Source organism: Oncorhynchus mykiss, chromosome 6, assembly GCF_013265735.2.
Source record: "Oncorhynchus mykiss isolate Arlee chromosome 6, USDA_OmykA_1.1, whole genome shotgun sequence".
Classification (NCBI taxonomy): Eukaryota; Metazoa; Chordata; class Actinopteri; order Salmoniformes; family Salmonidae; genus Oncorhynchus; species Oncorhynchus mykiss.
Window position 1 is genome coordinate 85,238,362 of NC_048570.1, and position 20,455 is coordinate 85,258,816.

The 20,455-nt window shown below is 44.7% G+C and overlaps 1 protein-coding gene across 7 annotated transcripts in view; it reads left to right on the forward strand.

Moving 5' to 3' along the window:
* The window catches only part of LOC110506188 (golgin subfamily B member 1), a 52,028-nt gene that overhangs the window by 16,449 nt on the left and 15,124 nt on the right, over positions 1-20,455 (forward strand). For 3 of the 7 annotated variants that reach the window (XM_036981285.1, XM_036981288.1, XM_036981287.1), the window contains exons 14-21: positions 400-550; positions 3,621-3,736; positions 4,052-4,184; positions 4,954-5,087; positions 6,958-7,067; positions 7,390-7,558; positions 7,644-7,748; positions 7,982-12,892. In XM_036981285.1, the coding sequence (XP_036837180.1) occupies positions 400-550; positions 3,621-3,736; positions 4,052-4,184; positions 4,954-5,087; positions 6,958-7,067; positions 7,390-7,558; positions 7,644-7,748; positions 7,982-12,892 (5,829 nt within the window). The other 4 variants (XM_036981289.1, XM_036981286.1, XM_036981290.1 and 1 more) reach the window with 4 other exon arrangements.

A 20,455-nucleotide genomic window follows, 5' to 3' on the forward strand; every position in this document is an offset into this window, starting at 1 on the left:
ATGGCGTTGTATCCTCCAGTTGTATGTTCTGTTCAGATGTATTACCGTAATCTAAATGGGATTTCTCAGCACCTTGGGTGGAGGACGTAATCAGGTTACGCACCCAATACAAATGGGTCCGGTACATTTCAAAATGATCTGGTAAATGTCTGGCGCCTCATTTTCCTCACAGAAACCCTGCTGGCACCGTACACCAAACACATCTGACACATCTATCCTATTGACCACTTCACTTCTCTGATGGAAACACACTTGTTCTCAGATTAAATCAAACACCACATTCTCCTATGTTGAGTAATCCCTGGATGAAAATACATGCCTTATCTCTGGACCCAATACTTCCTCCACCCCCAAACCAATATCCTGCTTCCCATGTCTTTCTGATCCTACACACACTAGGCCAGCGAGTCAGGTAGCGCCGACGACGCCCAGAGCCAGGTGCTGGACTGGCAGGAGATGGTGTCGGAGGCGGTGACGGCCAGGGACCGTGCCCGTGAGGAAAAGGCCACCATGGCCCTGCGCATGAGCCACATGGAGGAGGAGAGAGAGGGTAAGGGCCCTGTCACCACTGGTGGGTGATCCACACACACACAGGGCGCACTGGCACTACCACACACCACAGACACTAAACCTCACCTCAGACCGAAATGCAACAGTCGTATCACCCAGAAGCCGCTAACCCGCCTCCCTCGATGACACAGAACACAGCTACCACTCCGTCCAAACCTTTTGTTATATACTGTCAAACAGCATACATCTTTTACCCAAGGAAACAGGGAGGAAGGAAGGTGGGAGGGAATTCTAGAGAAGTTATCTGTTAAAGTTCAATGTCTTCTGTTGTTGTTTGAGAGCCCCTCACTGTCCAACTGAGCATGTTTATTTTTTGTTTCATTTTTTTCCCTCCAACCATCTGTCCCCGGCGAGCTTTTCGTTCTGGCTCTGCGCCCCCCCCAACCCCTACCCCATGTCCTCCCCCCCCTCCTCCTCCGCTCCCTGCTCCTGGGATGGGGGCAGCCAACAAGAACCTGTTTCCCATCAGTTTTGTGCATGCAGGCCCATCCCCCTCAGCAAAAGCCTGTGCCCACTGTACTGTCCTCAGTTTCCCAGGATCCTTTTCACCTCCTCCGGGGTAAACTGGAGGCAGTACAGTGGAGGCCTGTGCTTTTTATTTGTCCCTCTTCCTCCATGTAGTGTTTCTTTCAGTATCTTCCTCTCTTTTTAAGTTTCCTTCCCTCCCACTTTCCCCTCCCTCTCTCCTTCCTTCCCTCTCTCCTTCCTTCCCTCTCTCCTTCCTTCAGTCTCTCCCTCCCCCAACTTTCCCTGCCACTTTCGGACTCCGTTGACTTCATAATGACACTGTCCTTGAACTGATCTGCAAAACATATTAACACAACAAAATGACAAGGCTTCAATGGTGGTGGGAAGGCTAACGCTAACACTGGAATTAGGACTAACTGAGGGCGGAGCTTGTATGGAAAAAAGAAATAAACCAATGATCTTCTTTATAAAAAAGAAAGAAACCAATGATCTTGTTTATAAAGAATGAATAAACCAATCAAAAGAGCCCTAGAAGACTCTCCTCTAATAGAATTGTGAAATATCCTTATTGTTTAATTCATAGAAAGATGAGGCTATATCTAAACCACTAATAACACTAAAGTAAAAATTCTAGGCCACAGTTGTGATGTCATTGTGAGCATAGTTACTTGACAGATGATGTGGAATTATATAATATACTGACATAATAGCTTGAGGGAGTTTTGTGTCTTCTAACACACACACGCGCACACTGCAAGTGGTGCTGTTTTTCAACACATTTGTCCTCTCCAATCATCTGTCCATCTTTACTAACGCTTGCTAACCTCATTGTTGTCATTTGCCTGTGTAACGCTGCCACCCTTGCTGCTTTTAGTTGCTGAAGTAGCTAACTGTTGCAATATCTGATTGGTGCATTCCTACTCAAACTTGGTTTCTGGAGCTCATCTTAACATCTAAACAACAACTGGCTGTCAATGAAATATTGTCATGTCCATTCAATGATTGCTCATCACTTAATAAATTATATGGAGTCAATTCCATAAGTTCATTCTGTTAAAGGAGATTCCTTGGAATTCAAGAATCTAAAGAGTCCTCATTGAAAATAAATGACAATTGTTTTTATTCGCTTGGCTACATTGACCACTTTGCACTACCACATCTGCAATCCTCACCCAATGAAACCCTTCTCTCTGTCACCCAATGAAACCCTTCTCTCTGTCACCCAATGAAACCCCTTTCTCTGTCACTCTTTGCTTTTAGCTAGTCCTCCCCCACCCCTCCCACATCTACCTGATATCACAAAACAGATGGGAATGAGTTTTGTGCAAATTGTTGGCCCTGATTGATCAATTTGACATAAATGTGATTGCTACCCCCCCCCCCCCTTCCCCTTGATGGTCCAATCACTGACTAGTGACCACTGATAATTAAAAATGTAGTGACCACTGATCACAGTCCAATCACAATGTGGGCAGCTTTCAGTCGGAATGGCTGTGACCTCCCTGCTTTCCAGTATGCCAAATCACCATTGAAAATGTTGTTGCAGTACAGTCTCCTTGAGCCGTAAAGACATTGCAACCACTGCCCCAGCCCGCCCCCCTTCCATCCTCCTCGTGTTTGGTTGCTGCCTGTCTCCCTCCCTATTAGTTGTGCATGGCTTTGACCAGAAACTCTGCTTTTAGGAAAGTCTACACAGCCACACAATCCACACACACACACACATACACACACACACACACACACACACACACACACACACACACACACGTATGTAAAGAACACACACTCATAGGAGTCTGGAGTGCTCTCTTTCTCTCCTCTCTGGAGTGAGTCTGCACGTTTCCTTGTGTGCAATGCTGCTGTTGTGTGTTCATCCACTGGGTGAGCGTACCTTTTTGCAGTCTTTCCCTCTTGTCTTTCACCCTCTCTCACTCGTCTCTCCCTATCCATCATCTCTGTCTCACTCCCTCCTTTCCCTGTATCATCTGTCTTTCTTAAACCATCCTCTAATTCTCCATCTCTGTCTCTCTATCCTCTATCTCTCCATCCTCTGTCTCTCCATCTGTCTCTCCATCCTCTGTCTCTCCATCTGTCTCTCCATCTCTGTCTCTCCATCTGTCTCTCCATCTCTGTCTCGACATCTGTCTCGACATCTGTCTCGACATCTCTGTCTCGACATCTCTGTCTCTACATCTCTGTCTCTACATCTCTGTCTCTCCATCTCTGTCTCCATCTCTGTCTCTACATCTCTCTCTCTCCATCTCTGTCTCTATCTCTCTCTCCATCTCTGTCTCTATCTCTCTCTCCATCTCTGTCTCCATATCTCTCTCTCCATCTGTCTCTCCATCTCTGTCTCTCCATCTGTCTCTCCATATCTGTCTCTCCATCTCTGTCTCTACATCTCTGTCTCTCCATCTCTCTACCTCCATCTCTCTACCTCCATCTCTCTACCCCCCTCCTGTAATGCATCTCTGGGGTTCAACTCTGTAACCCAAAAACACCCCCCTCATCGCTCCCTCCCCTTCCCTGTGGCACAAAACTGATTGAGGATGACTGGTTCTTTCCCGGCTGCTCCGATCCAGTGCTGGCCAGCCGGCAGCAGGAGTTGGAGGAGGAGCTGGTGCAGGCCCGGGGTCTCACAGGGCTACATAGGGGCGGCAAGAAAATGGGAGGCGCCGCCCACCAACACAGCCTGCAGGTACGGAGTAAAAGGGAGAGGGAGAATGAATGATGGAGGGGAGGTGGCAAGATGGGTGAGTGATTTGGCAGAAGGAGGGTGTGGTGAGTTCAGAGCTGGGAAGGAATAAGACAGCAATAATAATAACTCGGAGAGTGTGGTCACATGGTCACGGCCAGCAAGGATACCTGTAGATGATCAGTATAACAAGGGAGATTAAATGTTACTGTAGTTCTGTCTAACATTAGATTTGTACGCTGTCCTCTGTAACATCCCAGACAAAATGTACTTCAGTCACTAGACTAAAATGAGTATTGTCACCTCACCCCCACGCAGGAGGACTTTGAGTTTGATGGCAAGCAGGCGTTCCACCAGGACCCACACAGTGGCGGATCTGAGAGCACCACCCCGATGGAGGAGGGGGAGAACATGGGAGGTTGGTGGCCTGAGTACACTTCCCCCAACACAGGTGTGAGACCCACTAGTCAGTCTACGCTGGCATGCACGTTGTCGCTTTTTGTGCATTTGTCACCCAGCCACCACCATTTTGGGAGCTTGAGATGTTGTAGTCATTTGGGTTGTTTTTTTGTCATTCTGTCAACGTAGGCCTAACACTCCTCTGCCGTTTTGGGGGTTTTACATGTGGGTGTTTGTTCTCCCTCCAGTCTAACACATTCAACCCCAGAGTGGATACATTCCCTAAGGTTGACTCATCTGTGGGCTTTTGTGTTATCTCATCACAAGTTGAGGTGGTTATTATTTGAACATGTGCATGCTGGTTGAACTGGCTAGTATTTGGCTACGATGTTGGTCCATGTGGAATGCATTGAACTCTTGTCAGTTCATATGAATTTAGGTGGAGAGTTTCCCCCGTCCGTGGTGAGTGTTTGGCATGCCCTGTCTGTTCTTCTTTTTCCTCTTATCTCCCCTTGTGTTTGACACATTCACTGTGTTGAAAGGTTCATGGTTTTTAATGGGACAAAAAATAGAAATAAATGTCCAAAAACCGGTGACCTTGCATGGGGCAAGTAGCAGGCCAACTATCATAAACATTGTAATCCATCACAACAATATGTTTGCATGGAAATGTTTCAGTTGTGACTGTATAAAGGGCTGTTTCTATGATTACAATTTGCATCCATTTTCGCTAACTATTGTTGATCATGATAGATAATTACCAGATTTCTCAACCATTGAGTTGATTTTTCTCTTTCTTGTCTATGCGACTGCCCTTGCAGGTGGCCTGCGGTCGGTAGTGGAGGAGTTGGAGCTGGAGAGGAACCAGCTGCAGGAACAGATCCTAGGACTGGAGGACCGCTGTCAGGACCTTGAGGACCGGCTGCAGCTGCAGGCTCGCATCGAGTCCCTACAGGTAAACTCTCATGTCTCACAGACCTGGTTGGACACTGATATCTCACGCCTTGTATACGTTTCAGAACCACATGCACCTTGCAGAATGCCACACTGTACCAAGATAGCCTCCATAAAGACACTTAAAGCAGGGGTTCCTAAACTTTTTTACTCAGGTCCCCGTTCCAGCATTGGGGGAACATCCCACGTCTGTTTCTATTGGCACAAGTACTGTTCATGACACAAACGGTTCATACATTTTGCAGGTTTAAAGCTTATTTCCTGAAATTCTACACATTTTGTCATGGGTTGTAGAGAAAATGTTGCGGTTTTAAAGCTAATTTGCTTGCTGTGGGCCAAAATACCAGCAACAGTGTGTGAAAACCTTGTGAAGACTTACAGAAAACGTTTGACCTCTGTCATTGCCAACAAAGGGTATATAACAAAGTATTGAGATAAACTTATTTTATTGACCAAATACTTATTTTCCACCATAATTTGCAAATAAATTCATAAAAAATCCTACAATGTGATTTTCTGGATTTTTTTTCTAATTTTGTCTGATGAAAATTACAGGCCTCTCTCATCTTTTTAAGTGGGAGAACTTGCACAATTGGTGGCTGACTAAATACTTTTTTGCCCCACTGCCATGTCTAATGTCATTTCATGTAATATTTGAGTGACTCGAACATTACTACAAAATCTGTGCTAAAACACCTAGCAAAAAAACATTAGCTGACATTTGCTAGTTGATCTGGACATTTCTGTTATAAATAGATCTCCAAGGTATACAATGACCGACATGACAAGAGGAATACTGATAATTTACTACCCAATTCGAAATGTCCCCTTGTCCATTCTATAATTACAACTTTCAAGAGTAAGTTGATAGCCGGACTGAGTTCCCTAAAAATAATATATAAAAAAAAAAATGTTGGGGGGGAACCCCACAGTTTACGAACCCCACTGTTTAGGAACCACTGACTTAAGGGATGTTTCTTTCTCCCCTCTCACACTTCCATACCACTCACCATATATTACCCTCTTATACCCTCCTATACCTCCTGGTCTGTTAATAAAAAGAAGCACATAACTGACTGGGGTTTACTTACCTGTAAACTGTAAACTGGGGTTTACTTACCTGTGCCAGTTCCTGAGGTAGTGGAAATCTAACCCCTTTATATTGTAACTTTGTCAGCTGCTCCCATTATCAACATTTTGCATCTGATAAGTTCTCCTTTGTGTTTGGGAGTTTGTTTTGCTTTTGGATTGACTTTTTACTGAATTCATTTGTACTATTCAGTTCATTGCATGTTTCCTCCCGAGGACTAGGATTTTGTAACAGACCCCTCTAACACAGGTGACGTTTGATGTAGATGAAGAAAGGCGTCCATTTTGGGTTTCCCAGGTGTGTTAGTGTTTGTGTGCGCTAGAGAGAGCACCTCCGGCGGTGAAGGCTAATCCTTTGGCTTGTTTGTTCTGTGTTCACGGCTTGCGATCAGTCTTCTAATAAGTGAGTGCTATGTTGAGCATATTTTGGCCACAAATTCACTCGGTGTGGAGAACAAACTCACTTGGTTGGTTAATTGTTCAACCATCATATAAGGAGCATACAAAAGTATATAACAATTCTAATCAGGCCAAGTTCAAAGCATTTTTTTACCCTAAGAAAGGCAAAATAGATAATAGAAATGATACTAAGCCAAAATGTCCTGAAAGCTGAAATGTTCCTTTTATGCTGTGTTGTTTGGACTAACCCTAACACTGCACATAGAAGAAAGAGAGTAGTATTTTGGGTCAATATGTGTGCAGTGAGATGGAGTGAGCTTCCTACCGGCTTTACTCTGATCTTTTCTCCAAACCATGTTAAACCTTCCCTCTCCTCCCCACAGAACGAGTCCGAGAGACTACAGGGTCAGCTGGCCAGCCTTCGGAGCCAGCAGAGCAGGGATGCAGAGAAACACCATCTCCTGGTCACCAGCCTCAACGAGCAGCTCAAAGGGTAACCCCACACAATTCAAAAAAGGTCACGGGTCACACACACAACTGGTAAACTGGTTCATTTCCCAAATTTGTATCCAGTGCCAGTTACTCATTTAAGGGTAAAAAGGAATGTAAGGTTTTTGTACTGAAAGGTTTGGCTCCATGCATCTAACTGCAGTCATATGCAAGTTACTAACAAACAAATACCATCAAGTATGGGTAAAGTTGTGCACTGATGATGATCATGTGTTTGTGCTATTTTGCATTGGAGAATGTAAGATTATCATCATGTCCTCATTTGTAACCTTTAAAACATCTCCTTTCTCTTTGATGCCTTTTAGACTGAGTGACACCCAAGAGTGTCTCGAAACCTCTCTTATAGAGAAGGAGAACACATTAGTCAAGACCTCTGAGAAACTGGAGCTCATCGACAGCCTCCGAGATTCTTTAATGGAAAAGGAGGCGCAGCACAAAGAGGTCGCCGACAAGCTGCTTCAATCTGAGAACAATGTAACTACAGTAGCCTGTTTTGGCGATCAATTAATAGTCAAATCTGTTTTATAGTAAGTCATGACATCTTCTTTTCTTCTTTCAGCTCACTGAAGTCTCCACAAAATGCAGTACCTTTGAAAAACAGTGTTCAGAACTGAAGACATCGGTTGCAGATCTCACACATAAGCTGAGTGTGCTTAAAGAGAAGGTAAGGTTTTCGGGATATGACTACCATGGCTTAAATACTGTGATGAAATATTAATATTAATCGGAATTCAGGTTAGAGTTTTTGCATATAAGAAACCTGAAGACATGTTTATCTCAGATTTAATAGTTTATGCAAACTATTACCTTCACACTCATTAAATGGCAGTGATATTGACAGTACTTTAGGAGATTTCTTCCTCCAGTAACATATTTGTATTTTTTCCAAACCCGTAGACACAGAAACAAGAGGCCACAATAAACACTCTTCAAAATGACCTGGATCAGACAAACGATGAACTGGACAAGTTGAACACCACCCATCTGGAAGAAAGGTCTCAGCTGATCCACAACCTTCAAAGCTGTGAACGGGAGATTGATAACCTCAGAGATGTCCTCTCAGACAAGGACAAGGAGATCTTAGCCCTCTCGGGCAACATGGCGGAGTACGCAGAGCAGATCATGGTGCTGAAGCAGGAGATTAAGCACAAGGAGGAGGACCTGGTTCGCATCGAGACCGCCCTCACTAAATCGGAGCGGGAGGCAGAGATCATCAAAGACTCTCAGAACTCGGACCAGCAGGCTCTGTACACCAGGACGGCAGAGCTGGTGGAACTGCTGAAGGATGCAGAGACTGAGCTGAGCAAGGCCAAAGAGGAGAAGGAGTCGAGGACAGTAGAGGTGGAGGAGCTGAGGAAGCAAGTGGAAGAGGACAAGCGGACCATCCTGGAACTTCGAGGGGAGATCCAGCAGCACAACGTGGGCCATCGTAATCATCTCTTAGAGTGCGAAACTCAGATCTCTTCACTGAAGGAGCATGTGACTGTTGCTTCCCAGAAACTACAGGAGTCCGAGGGTCTCATCTCTCAGTTGAGGGAAGCAAGTACATCCAGCAAGACACTGAAAGACCAGCTCCAGGACAAGGAGCAGACGTATGAGAAAGAACTAAAATCGGTCAAGGAGGAACGGAACAAGCTTAACGCAGAGGTGTCCAAACACAATGATGACCTTAAGACCCTGTCCAACCAGCTAGAGAAGCAGACAGAGTGTCAGGTACAGTTGAAAAAAGATATGCAAGAAAAACTGGAGACAATATCCTCTCTTGAGGAAAAACTCAGGGCCATCCAGGAAGAGGCCGAAGTAGAGCAACAGAAATTTAACACAGAACTGCAAGTCAGAGATTCTGAAAAGGAGAAGTTGGCGAAAGACCTGCAGGTTAAATTGGAAAATATCTCAAATATGAAGAAGCTCTTGAAAAACATGAAGACTGAAAAACAACAACTGCAAGCTGACCTGAAGGAGAAGGCAGATGAACTTAAGTCTCAAAAGCAGCTTGTAGATGAGCTTAATAAAACATCTACGGCAGCTCTTGAACTTAACAGCAGTTTGAACTCTCAAAAAAATGGCCTCAGAGAGGAGAATCAGAGGTTGCAACAGGATGTAGCTGGAAAGCAGAAATCCATTTCAGAGATGACAGATGAAAGGGATTCTCTGAGAAACAAAGTCTCTGACTTCGAAACACAGCATTCAGAAAACAGAAAAGTCATTGAAGGGCTTCTGAAAGACAAGGAGGAGCTGAGTGTTAGAGCCAATGAACTGAACAGGGTCCTGGAGCAAAATAAACAGTCAATTTCCGAGAGTCTATTTGAGAAAACAAATGAATGTATTCTTCTAACTAAAACACTCAGGGAAAGGGAGGAGACAGTTGCCCGTTTACAGGTGCAAATTGACAGTTTGAACACTCAAGTGGAGCAGTTCCATCACAAAATTGCTGAAAAAGAGAAGTTTGTCACTGATCAAAACTCACAAGTAGAGACAAAGCAGAGCCAGCTTTCGCAACTCCAGGAAACAATGTATTTACTGCAGGAGCAGGAGACTGCCCTGAAAACTGGGCTCACGGAGAAAGACACCGTATTGCAGCAGAAATCAGATGAGTGTAGCTCTTTACAGAATAAACTTGGGCAGCAGAAAAAGCTTCTATCCAAGCTACAGGGTGAGACTAAATCACTTAAAGGACAATGCTCACAACTGACCCAGTGTCTGGAAGAAAAAGAAGAGACCTTCAGACAAATGACACAGGACTGTGAAAACCACAAAGCCGAGCTTAACAAGAGGAATGAGTCATTGAAGTCACTAAGCAGTCAGCTTGGTGTCATGAACGAGAGCAGTGCGAAGTTGGAGTCTGAAAATACAGAGCTGAAAACCACTCTGGAGAACCACGGAGCAGAAAACAACAAGCTGAGGCATGAGATGGAACAGAGGCAAGCTGAGGTGGTTGGCCTCCACAGTCACATCCAGGCACTGAGTGAGCAAAACCAACAACTCCGAGCTGCTTATGAGATAAGAGATCAGGAACTTGCCCAGCAAATGCACATTGCATCTGAGCTTGATAGAAGGGTAAATGTGACTCTTGAGCAGAACACAAACCTGTGCTCACAACTGAACAGTCTGACAGAGGAGAAGCAGATACTGCAACAGGAATTAGCTTTACAGTCGGAGTCCATTTCTGAATTAAGCAAGGAGAAGAACTTACTGAAAGATAAACTTTCCAATTTTGAAATGCAACATTCAGAAAACTGCAAAATGATTGAAGGGCTACTGAAAGACAAAAAGGAGCTCAGTGTAGCAGTAGAGGAACTCAACAATGTCCTAGAGCAAAACAAACAGACTGTTTCAGAGAGTTTGCTGGACAAAACAAATAAATGTACTAATCTCACCAAATTGCTTAGAGGGAGTGAAGAGGCACTTGCACATTCACAAGACCAAGTTGACAGCTTGAACACCCAACTTGATCAACTGAACAACAACATAACCGAAAAAGAGAAGACTATCAGAAATCAAAACTCACAATTAGAGGCCCAGCAGAGAGAGTTGTCGCAACTCCAGGAGACATTGGCTTTATTACAGGAGCAGGGGACCGCACTGAAATCTGGGCTATCAGAGAAAGACACCATGTTGCAGCAGAAAGCAGAGGAGTGGAGCTCTTTACAGAATAAACTTAATCAACTGCAGGGCGAGACTAAATCACTTGAAGGGCAATGCTCACAACTGACTCAGCATCTGGAAGAAAAAGAAGAGACCTTCAGACAAATGACACAGGACTGTGAAAACCACAAAGATGAGCTGAACCAGAGGAACGAGTCATTGAAGTCACTAAGCAGTCAGCTTGGTGTCATAAACGAGAGCAGTGCGAAGTTGGAGTCTGAAAATACAGAGCTGAAGACCACTCTGGAGAACCACGCAGCAGAAAACAAGAAGCTAAGGGAAGAGATGGAACAGAGGCAAACTGAGATATTAGATCTTAGGGACAACATCCAAGCATTGAATGAACAGAATGTCAGACTAAAAACCGAACTCAAAAACTCTGTCACAGAGGCATCCAAGAAACTTGAAGAGATTTCAGTTCTCAAGGCAGAGATTTCTAACAGGGACAGTTATGTGTCTAATTTAACAAAGCAACTGACAGCAGCCTGCTCGGACAGGGATAGCTTAGGTTTGAATTTGCAGCAGAGAGGTGAGTCCCTAAAACAGCAGGAGATGTTTATTAAGCAGTTGCAAACTAAGTCAGTAGAGGGGGAGGGTCAGATGAGCCAGGCCATCACTGAGCTGCAGACACAAGCTCAGAGTCTTCAGAAAAGCCTTCAAGACAAAGATGTTTCGCTGCATGAGGCGGAGAAACAGCTGAGTCTGCTCAGAGAGAAGTTCACCTTAGAATCTGAGGATTTCAAAACCCAGCTGAATTCAAGTGCGGAAACAATGAAACAGCTTCAGGGTGATCTGCGTAATGCGGTGGAACAGAGTAATCAGCTCAGTGGGAGGCTTGAAGAACAAGAGGCACAGCTTAAGCAGAAAGTTGATGATTATGTGAGTTTAAGGACATATGTTTCAGAGCTGGAGGATTCCACCACACAGCTCAGAGGTCAAGTTGACAGCTTGACCTCTGAGTCATCTCTGTTAAAAGAGACCCTGAAAGAGAAAGTCAAGTTCATCCTTGAGGCACAAAGCACCTCCTCAGCTGTTAGTGAAAGCCTAAATTCAAAACTCAAAACCAAAGATACAGAATGTGAGAGCTTAAAAGAGCAGCTTTCACATCTCCAAGAGTCTGTTTCAAAGCTCAATACCAAAGATGCAGAATGTGAGTGCTTAAAAGAGCAGCTTTCACATCTCCAAGAGTCTGTTTCAAAGCTCAATAGTAGCCTCAGTGCCCAGTCCTCTGAAGTGGCACGACTTCAACAAGCCTTAGAGGAAAGAGGGACTGCCGTTATGGACCAGTCAAAGGCCCTTCAGGAGCTGCAGAGAAGGGCAGATGAAGCAGCCCTCTTCAAAACCCAGTTCATGGAGAGCACAGAGTTGGTGTCACAACTGCAGGATCAGATTCAGGAACTCTCCACTAAGTCTGCAAGCCTCAGCCAGTCGGCAGAGGAGAACCAAAGTGCCTTTGTAAATCTTCAGGAGAAGTATGCTACTCATTTAGAGGAGCTCCAGGAAGCTCGGACGATGCTTTCTCAAAGGGCCGAGGAGATGTCCAGTCTTAACAAGTCCCTCAGTGAAAGCAACGGCACAGTTCAGGCAGCAGAAAGCACCATAGAGGTGCTGAGGAATGAGTCTTCCTTGCTACGTCAAGACCTTCGGCAAATCCAAACACTGAATGTCGACCTTTCAAAACAAAAGGAAGACGCCCTTGCTACCCATCAAAGGAGCACCTCAACATTCACTGTCGAAATTGAGAGACTAAAATCTCAGTATTTGCATGTGGCTGCTCAGGTAAATGCACTGACAGAAAATCTTGAGCAGAGAGAGATGTCTCTTCATGCCATTAACAGTCAGTACACAGCCCAGGTGAAACAGGCAGAGCACGTAGTGTCAGAAATGCAGAAACTAGAAGAGCAAAATAAGAAGCTAAGAGAGGAGATAGCTCTGTCAAAGCAAGAAAATCAACAGCGGCTGGATGCAGCAATCAGTGAAAAAGAACGTCTGCAGCAAGAAGTTCAGAAACTCATAATTGAGAGAAATGAACACGGCAAGAGCTACAGCAGCCAGATACAAACAATGCAGGAGCAGTTGCATCTCCAAAAGCAGCAGCAATCCAGCAGCATGAATGAAGTCATGGAGAAAATGGTGGCTGAGAAGGAAAGACTACAGGTTGAGGTTAGTGTCAAAGGTGAAGAAATCACCAGATTGAAATCAGACATTCAAAAGATAGGGCAAACTCTTCAGGACTCTGAGAAGGAGTGGCTATCGGTCCTGGATAGAGAGACGCAGGATAAATATCTCATTGCGGAGCAGTTGAAAAGTGTTGAAAATGAAATGAAGTCAAAAGATTTTAAAGTTCAAGCATTGAAACAAGACCTAGATAGTTTGCATGAAAAGTTGGCAGAGGCAGCAACAGCAATTAGACAGGGTTCAGATCTGCTTAAAGCGAAAGAGGTAGAGGCATCCACATCCAGGGTTCAGACTGAAAACATCTTAGTATCTGTTAAGGAAAAAGACCAGCATAATATTGAATTGAGGCAGGCTCTTCAAGATATGGAAAGTGAGTTAAGACAATTAGAGGTCAGCAAAGAGTGTTCTGACAAAGATTTGTCTGTATTGTCACTAACCATGTCTGATAGATTAGTTGCTTTAGAGGAGGAAAATGTCTCCCTACAGACTATGCTCAAACAGTTGAGAGAAAGACATCAGTGTGAGGTAGATTCTTTGAGGGGTGAATTAAATGAAGTTTCGGAATTGTTGAAACGGACAGAGTGTACCCTTAACGATAAAGAAATGGGCTATCAAGGTAAGAATCAACAGAATGTTTTATTTCAAGAAAATATACAGCACCTTCATGCACAGCTCCAAACTGAGACTGAAAATCTGAGAGAGGCAGGTATTAAACAGACAGCTCTACTTAGTGACATCCAAACGAAAGATGAGCAGGTCAGCTGCATGACCATCCAAATAAGTCACCAGAAGGAATTGCTAGCAGGTCTCAGTCAACAGTTGAGGGAGAAAGATGCTTCAGTAGCACAGGTAATTGAATCCGCCTCAAACGAAAGAATGAAATACGCAGAGGAAAATAGTAATTTCCTCTCGCAGCTGGAAAGCTTGGAAAATGCACAAAGTAGCTCTATGAAACAGCTTGAACATATGTTCTCGCAACTAGAAGAGAGCAAAGCTCATCTGTCACGCTCTCAAAGTGAACTTGAGACCAAGGATTTGGAGAATGGAGATTTGGTTAAAGAAAAGGATCATCTCAACACTCAGCTCACTAAGTTAACCAAAGAAAAAGAGGTCTTGAAAAAGAAGCTCCAAGCTGCTCTGGTTGTAAGGAAAGAACTATTGAAGAAAATAGAGGAGCATGAACATCAAATAGAGCAGAATGTGAATAAAGGAATTGAGATTTCAGGCTTACAGGATAGGTTGCAAGAACTCACTTTACAAGCTCAAGCTACTACAAAAGAGCATGAAGACATTGTTGCAGATATTAAATGGCAAGTTAATCAGAAAGAGGGTGAACTCCTAGAACTGGCCAAGGTCTTAACAGTGCGAGACAGTCTTGTAGAACATTTTGAAATAAATATGCAAACTTTGCAAGCGAAACTAGATGAACAAGAAGCAAGTTTGACAACAGCTCTGCATAATCTCAATGAAAAGAGCATCATCATTGATCAACTTAATTCCATCATCTCTGAGAAAGACGAGGCTTTTGAACAGGAGAAAAGTGGTATGATGCTGAGGTTAGAGAAGCTTCAAGAGGATATGAGAAAGAGCGAGGAGAGTTTGAAGGAGGACATGTCAAGCTCCAGTGCGACAGCTGTTGACATTGAAAACGAGTTAACGAAGGTGAAGCAAGAAAAGGCAATGATGCAGAAAAAGGCTCAAGCTGCTTTACTGGCACGAAAAGAGACTATAAAGAAGTCTCAAGAAAGTGAGAAAAAGTTCACCCAAGAGCTTTCAGAATTAAAAGATGATTATAAAGCACTCCTGGAACAACACTGTCAGCAGACCAATGACCTTAATGCTGTCCAGTTAAGTTACGACCAGAAGGTCAGGAAATTTGAAGAAATCAGTCAGGCCTCAGTCTCTCAGCTAGGTGAATTGGAGACCCTAAGACTGCTTGTACAGGAACGGGATAAAACTCTTCAAGACCTCAACATATCCCTATCAGAGAGGGAGAGTCAAGTCCATGCCTCATCATATCAAGCAGAGCTAGAAACCCTTCACTTCAAACTGGAAAGCATGTCCTCTGAGTTGGCAAATAAGGACAAGGTTCTCATAGCACTGGAACAGAAGTCCAAAGCATTATCTGAGCGAATGAGCTGCACAGAAAGTCAACTTGAAAAAGCCCATGCAGAGATAAAGGAGAAGATGGAAGAGCTCGCAAGACAGCAACAAGCAGTGGAGATGGCCGAGCAGCTGCACCAGCAGGAAAAACAAACTATGGTAGATGACCACCTGGTGCTGCAGAACCAGTTGGGCCCATTACAAACCACAGTGGAGGAGCTAAAACACACCTTAGAAGCACTTGTTGGTGAGAAAGAATCCCAGTCGCACAAATTTATAAGTGAAAGCAAAGAACTAATAGAGGACAGGGATCGAATGAAAGGAGAGCTGGAGAATGCACTCACTACCATCGCCCAGCAATCGTCTGAACTTCAAATCCTCCAAAACACTTGGGCTGAAACTCAACAGCAACTCTGTGAAGAAAAGGAACAGCTAAAAGTGGAGCTTGAAAAAGCACAGTCCCATTCTGCAGAGTCCCAGGCTGAAATGGAAAGTCTTAAGCTGCACATGGAATCACTACAGCAGGAGAAAGAAAGCGCCTTCATGGTCATAGAACAATTAAACTGTGAAGTTGCCATGCTGGATGCTCAGCTAAAGGAAGCTGGAAAAGTACATGAGGAGCTTCTTCAAAAGATACCTGGTTTGCAGGATAAATCCTCTGAACAGATTGGGGTAATTGGGAAGGAGGTCCAGTATCTTAAGATATCCCCTGAAGAACATGAGATGAGTCTCAAGGAAAGAGATGATGCCCTGGTGATTTCTCAGTCTCAGGCCATGGAAAAGGAAGAGCTTATTGCTGCCTTGGAACAGCAACTGCAGCGGCAGATTCACCTTCACGAAGTTGCCATGGAAAAGATGAGGACTGAAGTTGATGAGCTTCAGCAGAGGTCTCAAGAAGATGCCAGCAAAACAAAGGATCAGGGCAACCAAAGCAAAACAGCACTTCTCACCAGGAAGCTTCAAGCAGCCTTAGTTTCCAGGAAAGAAATCTTGAAAGATAATAGCTCTCTGAAGGAACAAATGCGTATACTCTCAGCTAAAAATGAAGAAATTGGGGCATCATCCACTGTACTGGAAATGTCTGTTGCCAAGTTGAAACAACAAAAAGAGGACCTGGAGAGTTCTGTATCATCCCTGAGCAGGGAGAAAGAGAAGCTCATTGCCGAGGTTGATCGCATCCTCAATGATAATCACAATTTATCTGCAGCCTGTGAAAGCCTCAAACTCACCATAGAAAATATCACCCAACAGAAACAGGCATTTTCGTGTCAGCTTGAGTCCCTGAAAGACTCGCAGACGGATGAGTTGTCAGAGTGGAAATCTAAGCATACAGAGCTGAAACAGGAGTATGAGTCACTTTTACAAGCGTACGAGAATGTCAGTAGCGAAATGGACAAGATGAGACAACTATTGGAGGGGGCAAGAAGAGAGAGACAAGAAGCGCTCGTTAAAGCACACAAATCTGAAGCTGAGAGGGAGAATCTGGAGAAACAAGTTGGGGAGATGGAGGATGAAAATGAGAAAATTAAAGAGAAGATGAGAAAGTTTACTAAGGCGAAGCAGCTGAAAATGGAAGAGCTGGAGGAGGAGAATAAACAAATCAGAATAGACTTGCTAGAGTTTGATGATAAGCAGAAAGCCACAGTTGAAGAGTTGACTATTAAAAACAACCACTTGGAAGCAGAGATCCACAGCCTTGTAGAGTCCTCAGAAGCACTCAGAAGGAAGCTAACAGAGATTCAGCTCAACAATGGCAGTCTCGCAGAGGCACTCAAAGAAGCAACCTGTTCATTAGAAAAGTGGCCCACCGAATCAAAAGCATGTGAGCAAAACATGCAGCTTAAACTAGATGATGCACTCATTTTGAATAATTCACTGACTGCCCAGATTGAGTCACAGAAGACAGAACTTGCTTCCCAACAGGAAATCAATAAATTAACGCAAAAGGGGAAAGAAACTCTCTCTGAAAGAATTAAACAAATGCAGAATAAGCATGAAAAGGAATTGGGAGAAAAAGACGATGCAATCTCAGAGCTCCAAGAAATTATCAACAGACACAGCCAAGAGACCACCAGCCTAAATGAGAAGGTCAGGATCTTGGAGGACGACAAGTCTATATTACAAGAGGAGCTTGAAAATGTCCAAGAGATCTCGGACAAAGTAAAAAATGAGAATGAATATTTGGAGATAGTGATCCTCAAAAACGCTGAAAGAATTGATGAACTGACAGAGACAGTCAATGTTCTCCAAGCCCAGAACACACAGTTCTCCTCTCAATTGACTGAGAGCAAAGAGAAGGCTACTCAGGTTTGCCAGGAGAAGGAGGAACAGCAGCTGAAGTTGGTTAAGGAGTTTGAGGAGAAACTCAAAATGTTCCAGAGAGGCAATGAGGGCTCCAGAAATATAAAGAAGGAGCTACAGGAACTGCTGAAAGAAAAGCATCATGAAATCAATCATTTGCAACATGACTCCATCAAATACCAGGAGCTGATTTTAGACCTAGAAAGGTCTCTGAAGGCTTCAGAGTCAGCGCATGAACAGGTGGAGAAGGAGCTGAGGGAAATGACAGAGAGGATATCTTGTCTAGAAGAAGGGAGGAGGCATCTTGAAGCTGAGCTTACCACACACAAGAACCTTCTCAATGAGGCAAAGAAAGATTTGACAAACATTAGCTCTGAAAAAGACCAATTGGTTGAGGTAGTATCAGAAAAGAACAATCAATCAGAATGTCAGGTCATGGAGAGAACTAAAGCACTACAGCATGTAGCTGAGCAGCAAAAGAGTATTTTCATGGAGAGGGAGGTAATTTTACAGCAACATATAGAGGAACTTCTGGGTTCCAAGGAGAAGGAGAGTCAGGTAGTTTTAGAATTGAAGAGGAAAATAGATTCTCAAGATTTACAGATGAATACTCTGAAGAGAGAGGCTGACACTAATTTGGCTAAGTTAGCAGCCCTGTCCTCTAGTCCTCAGGGTACCGATGCTGTGAAACAGTGGAATGATATGTTCCTAAATACCTTGCATGAGAAGGACAGCCAGCTTCTAGAACAGGGCTTTGTCATAACGAGATTCCTTGAAGACATTCGAGTGAAGGAGAAGGAGATAACTGAACTGCAGGTAACCAAGTCGAGGCTCGAAAGGACACTTGGTGATTACACAGTAGCTGCCACAGCTCAGCAGAGGCAGTTGTTTATAATGGGTGCCAGCAATAGAGAGCTTAACGAAACCGTGGAGCTCCTGAATCAACAGTTGCAGGAACTGAGTGACCAGGTTGAGAGATTAGAACAGGATAGGAGTGCACTCAACAGACATCTCACTGGCAGTGTAGATTCCACATCTAAAATGGAGTTTGATCTCCAGCAGCTGGAAAATACACTCTTAGACACAGAGTCTCAGCTACTCCTCTCGCAGTCTCACAGTGACATGCTTCAAGTTGATTTTGAGAAACAGGAGGCCATTTCACTGCACCTGAAGTCACTCCTGCAGAACAAAGATGCAGAAATCTCCTCTCTGCTGTCCTCCAGAGATGGACAGATGTCTGGGTATCTAGAACAGCTGCAAGCTAATCACCGTGCCCAGGTTGAAGGCTACGAGGACAGACTATCTGCCTTGTACTATGAAAGGGAGAAAGCTGACAAGGAGTTCAGAAGGCTGGAGAACAAAGTAAAATCCCTTCAAATGAAAGTTGACAAGTCCATTCAGGAAAAGGAAAAAATGGCTGCTCAGATGGAAACATTCAGGAACTCCATGGTCTCCTTGCAGACAGAGAGAGAGCGTTTGATGTCAGAATATAGGATGTCTGAGGCAAGGAATCAGACTGTAATGCAAGGCAAGGAGGGGTCGGCTGAAGGAGACCTCAGTGCAACCAAGGGCCTTAAACACGAGATTAGGACTCTCCTTCACCAGATGGATGATCTGAACTCTGAGAATGCCATGCTCAAGGCACAGCTGATCAGATATAGAGAAGACTTGAATCAGGTCCTGTCCTTGAAGGACAGCCAGTTGAAAGAGTTGCTCAGGAAGCAGCAAGATGCCATCAAAAACCTGGAAAACCAAAAAGCCACAGCTGAAAAGCAGAACCGGAAGACCCTTCTGGAACTCGAGAGGGAAGGAGAGGCAAGCGATGCCTTAAAAGCTGCGAATTCCAAACTTCAAACACAGGTCACTGATCTGGAAGCTAACATATTTACCCTGAATAAGGGAATGCAAGAAACGAATAAAGGAAAAGTGATTGCCGACTTGCAGCATGCCGTGGCAGCCAAATCTGCGGAATGTAACGACCTCCAGCAAAAACTGTTTGCTCAGAAAGTGGCAGCGGATGACTGGAAAGGCAGCCTGCAGCTCCTGGAGTGTGAGACTGAGAAGAAACTGGGAGAGGCAGAGGACAAGTACAACAGCGAGCTCGATGCCTTTGAACAAGAAGTCGAACTGATGAGAAACGAGAAGGAGACCGCTGACCAGAGGGTTGCTGAGCTGGCCAGGGACCTGATGCAAACTGAGAAGCTGCTGTCCGATGCTAGAGTCCAAAGCACGGACCTGAAGTCTCAGAACGAGTCTCTGGGTAAAGCCATGGCCGCCTTGCAGAACGACCGCGACCAGCTCATCGAGGACTTCAAGATCCTCCGGAACCGATACGACGAGGAGCTCCGAGAGACCCAGGGGGCCATGACCAAGGTGGAGAGACATCTAGGCGACACGACCTCGGAGCTGGCCACCTTGGCCAAAGAGAGACACATACTGGTACAGAAACTCTCTGCTCTAGAGAGCAAAGATGCTCCCTCCCAGCTCACTTCACTGGTAGACGAGCTGTCTGTGGCCTTGTCAGAGAAGGAAGGGCAGCTCCAACGGGTCTCCCTGGAAAACGACACGTATAGCAGTAAGGTGTCGGCTTTCTCTAGGTCCATGGCCAGCCTCCAAGATGACCGAGACCGGCTGATGGAGGAGCTGGCTGGGGCAAAGAGGGCATTCGAGTCCAGGCAAGGATTAGGTCCAGAGGTAGTAGACATCGCCAACACAGGGGAGTCAAATAGCCATAGAAGCAGTGGTATTCAGGCCCTTCAGACTGGGAGAGATGGGCTGGTAAGTCACCAGTTGTGACTCAAAGCTTGTTGTTTGGTTGTCATTTGGTTGTGTTTTGGTTTAGGCTGTGAGTGTGAACTTGCTGACAGCATGCAGGGGACCAGTCAAAAGCTAATCTACCTGTCATGGCTTTGGTGTGTAAACTTGCTGACAGCATGCAGGGGGACCAGTCAAAAAGCTAATCTACCTGTCATGGCTTTGGTGTGTGAACTTCCTGACAGCATGCAGGGGGACCAGTCAAAAAGCTAATCTACCTGTCATGGCTTTGGTGTGTGAACTTCCTGACAGCATGCAGGGGGACCAGTCAAAAAGCTAATCTACCTGTCATGGCTTTGGTGTGTGAACTTCCTGACAGCATGCAGGGGG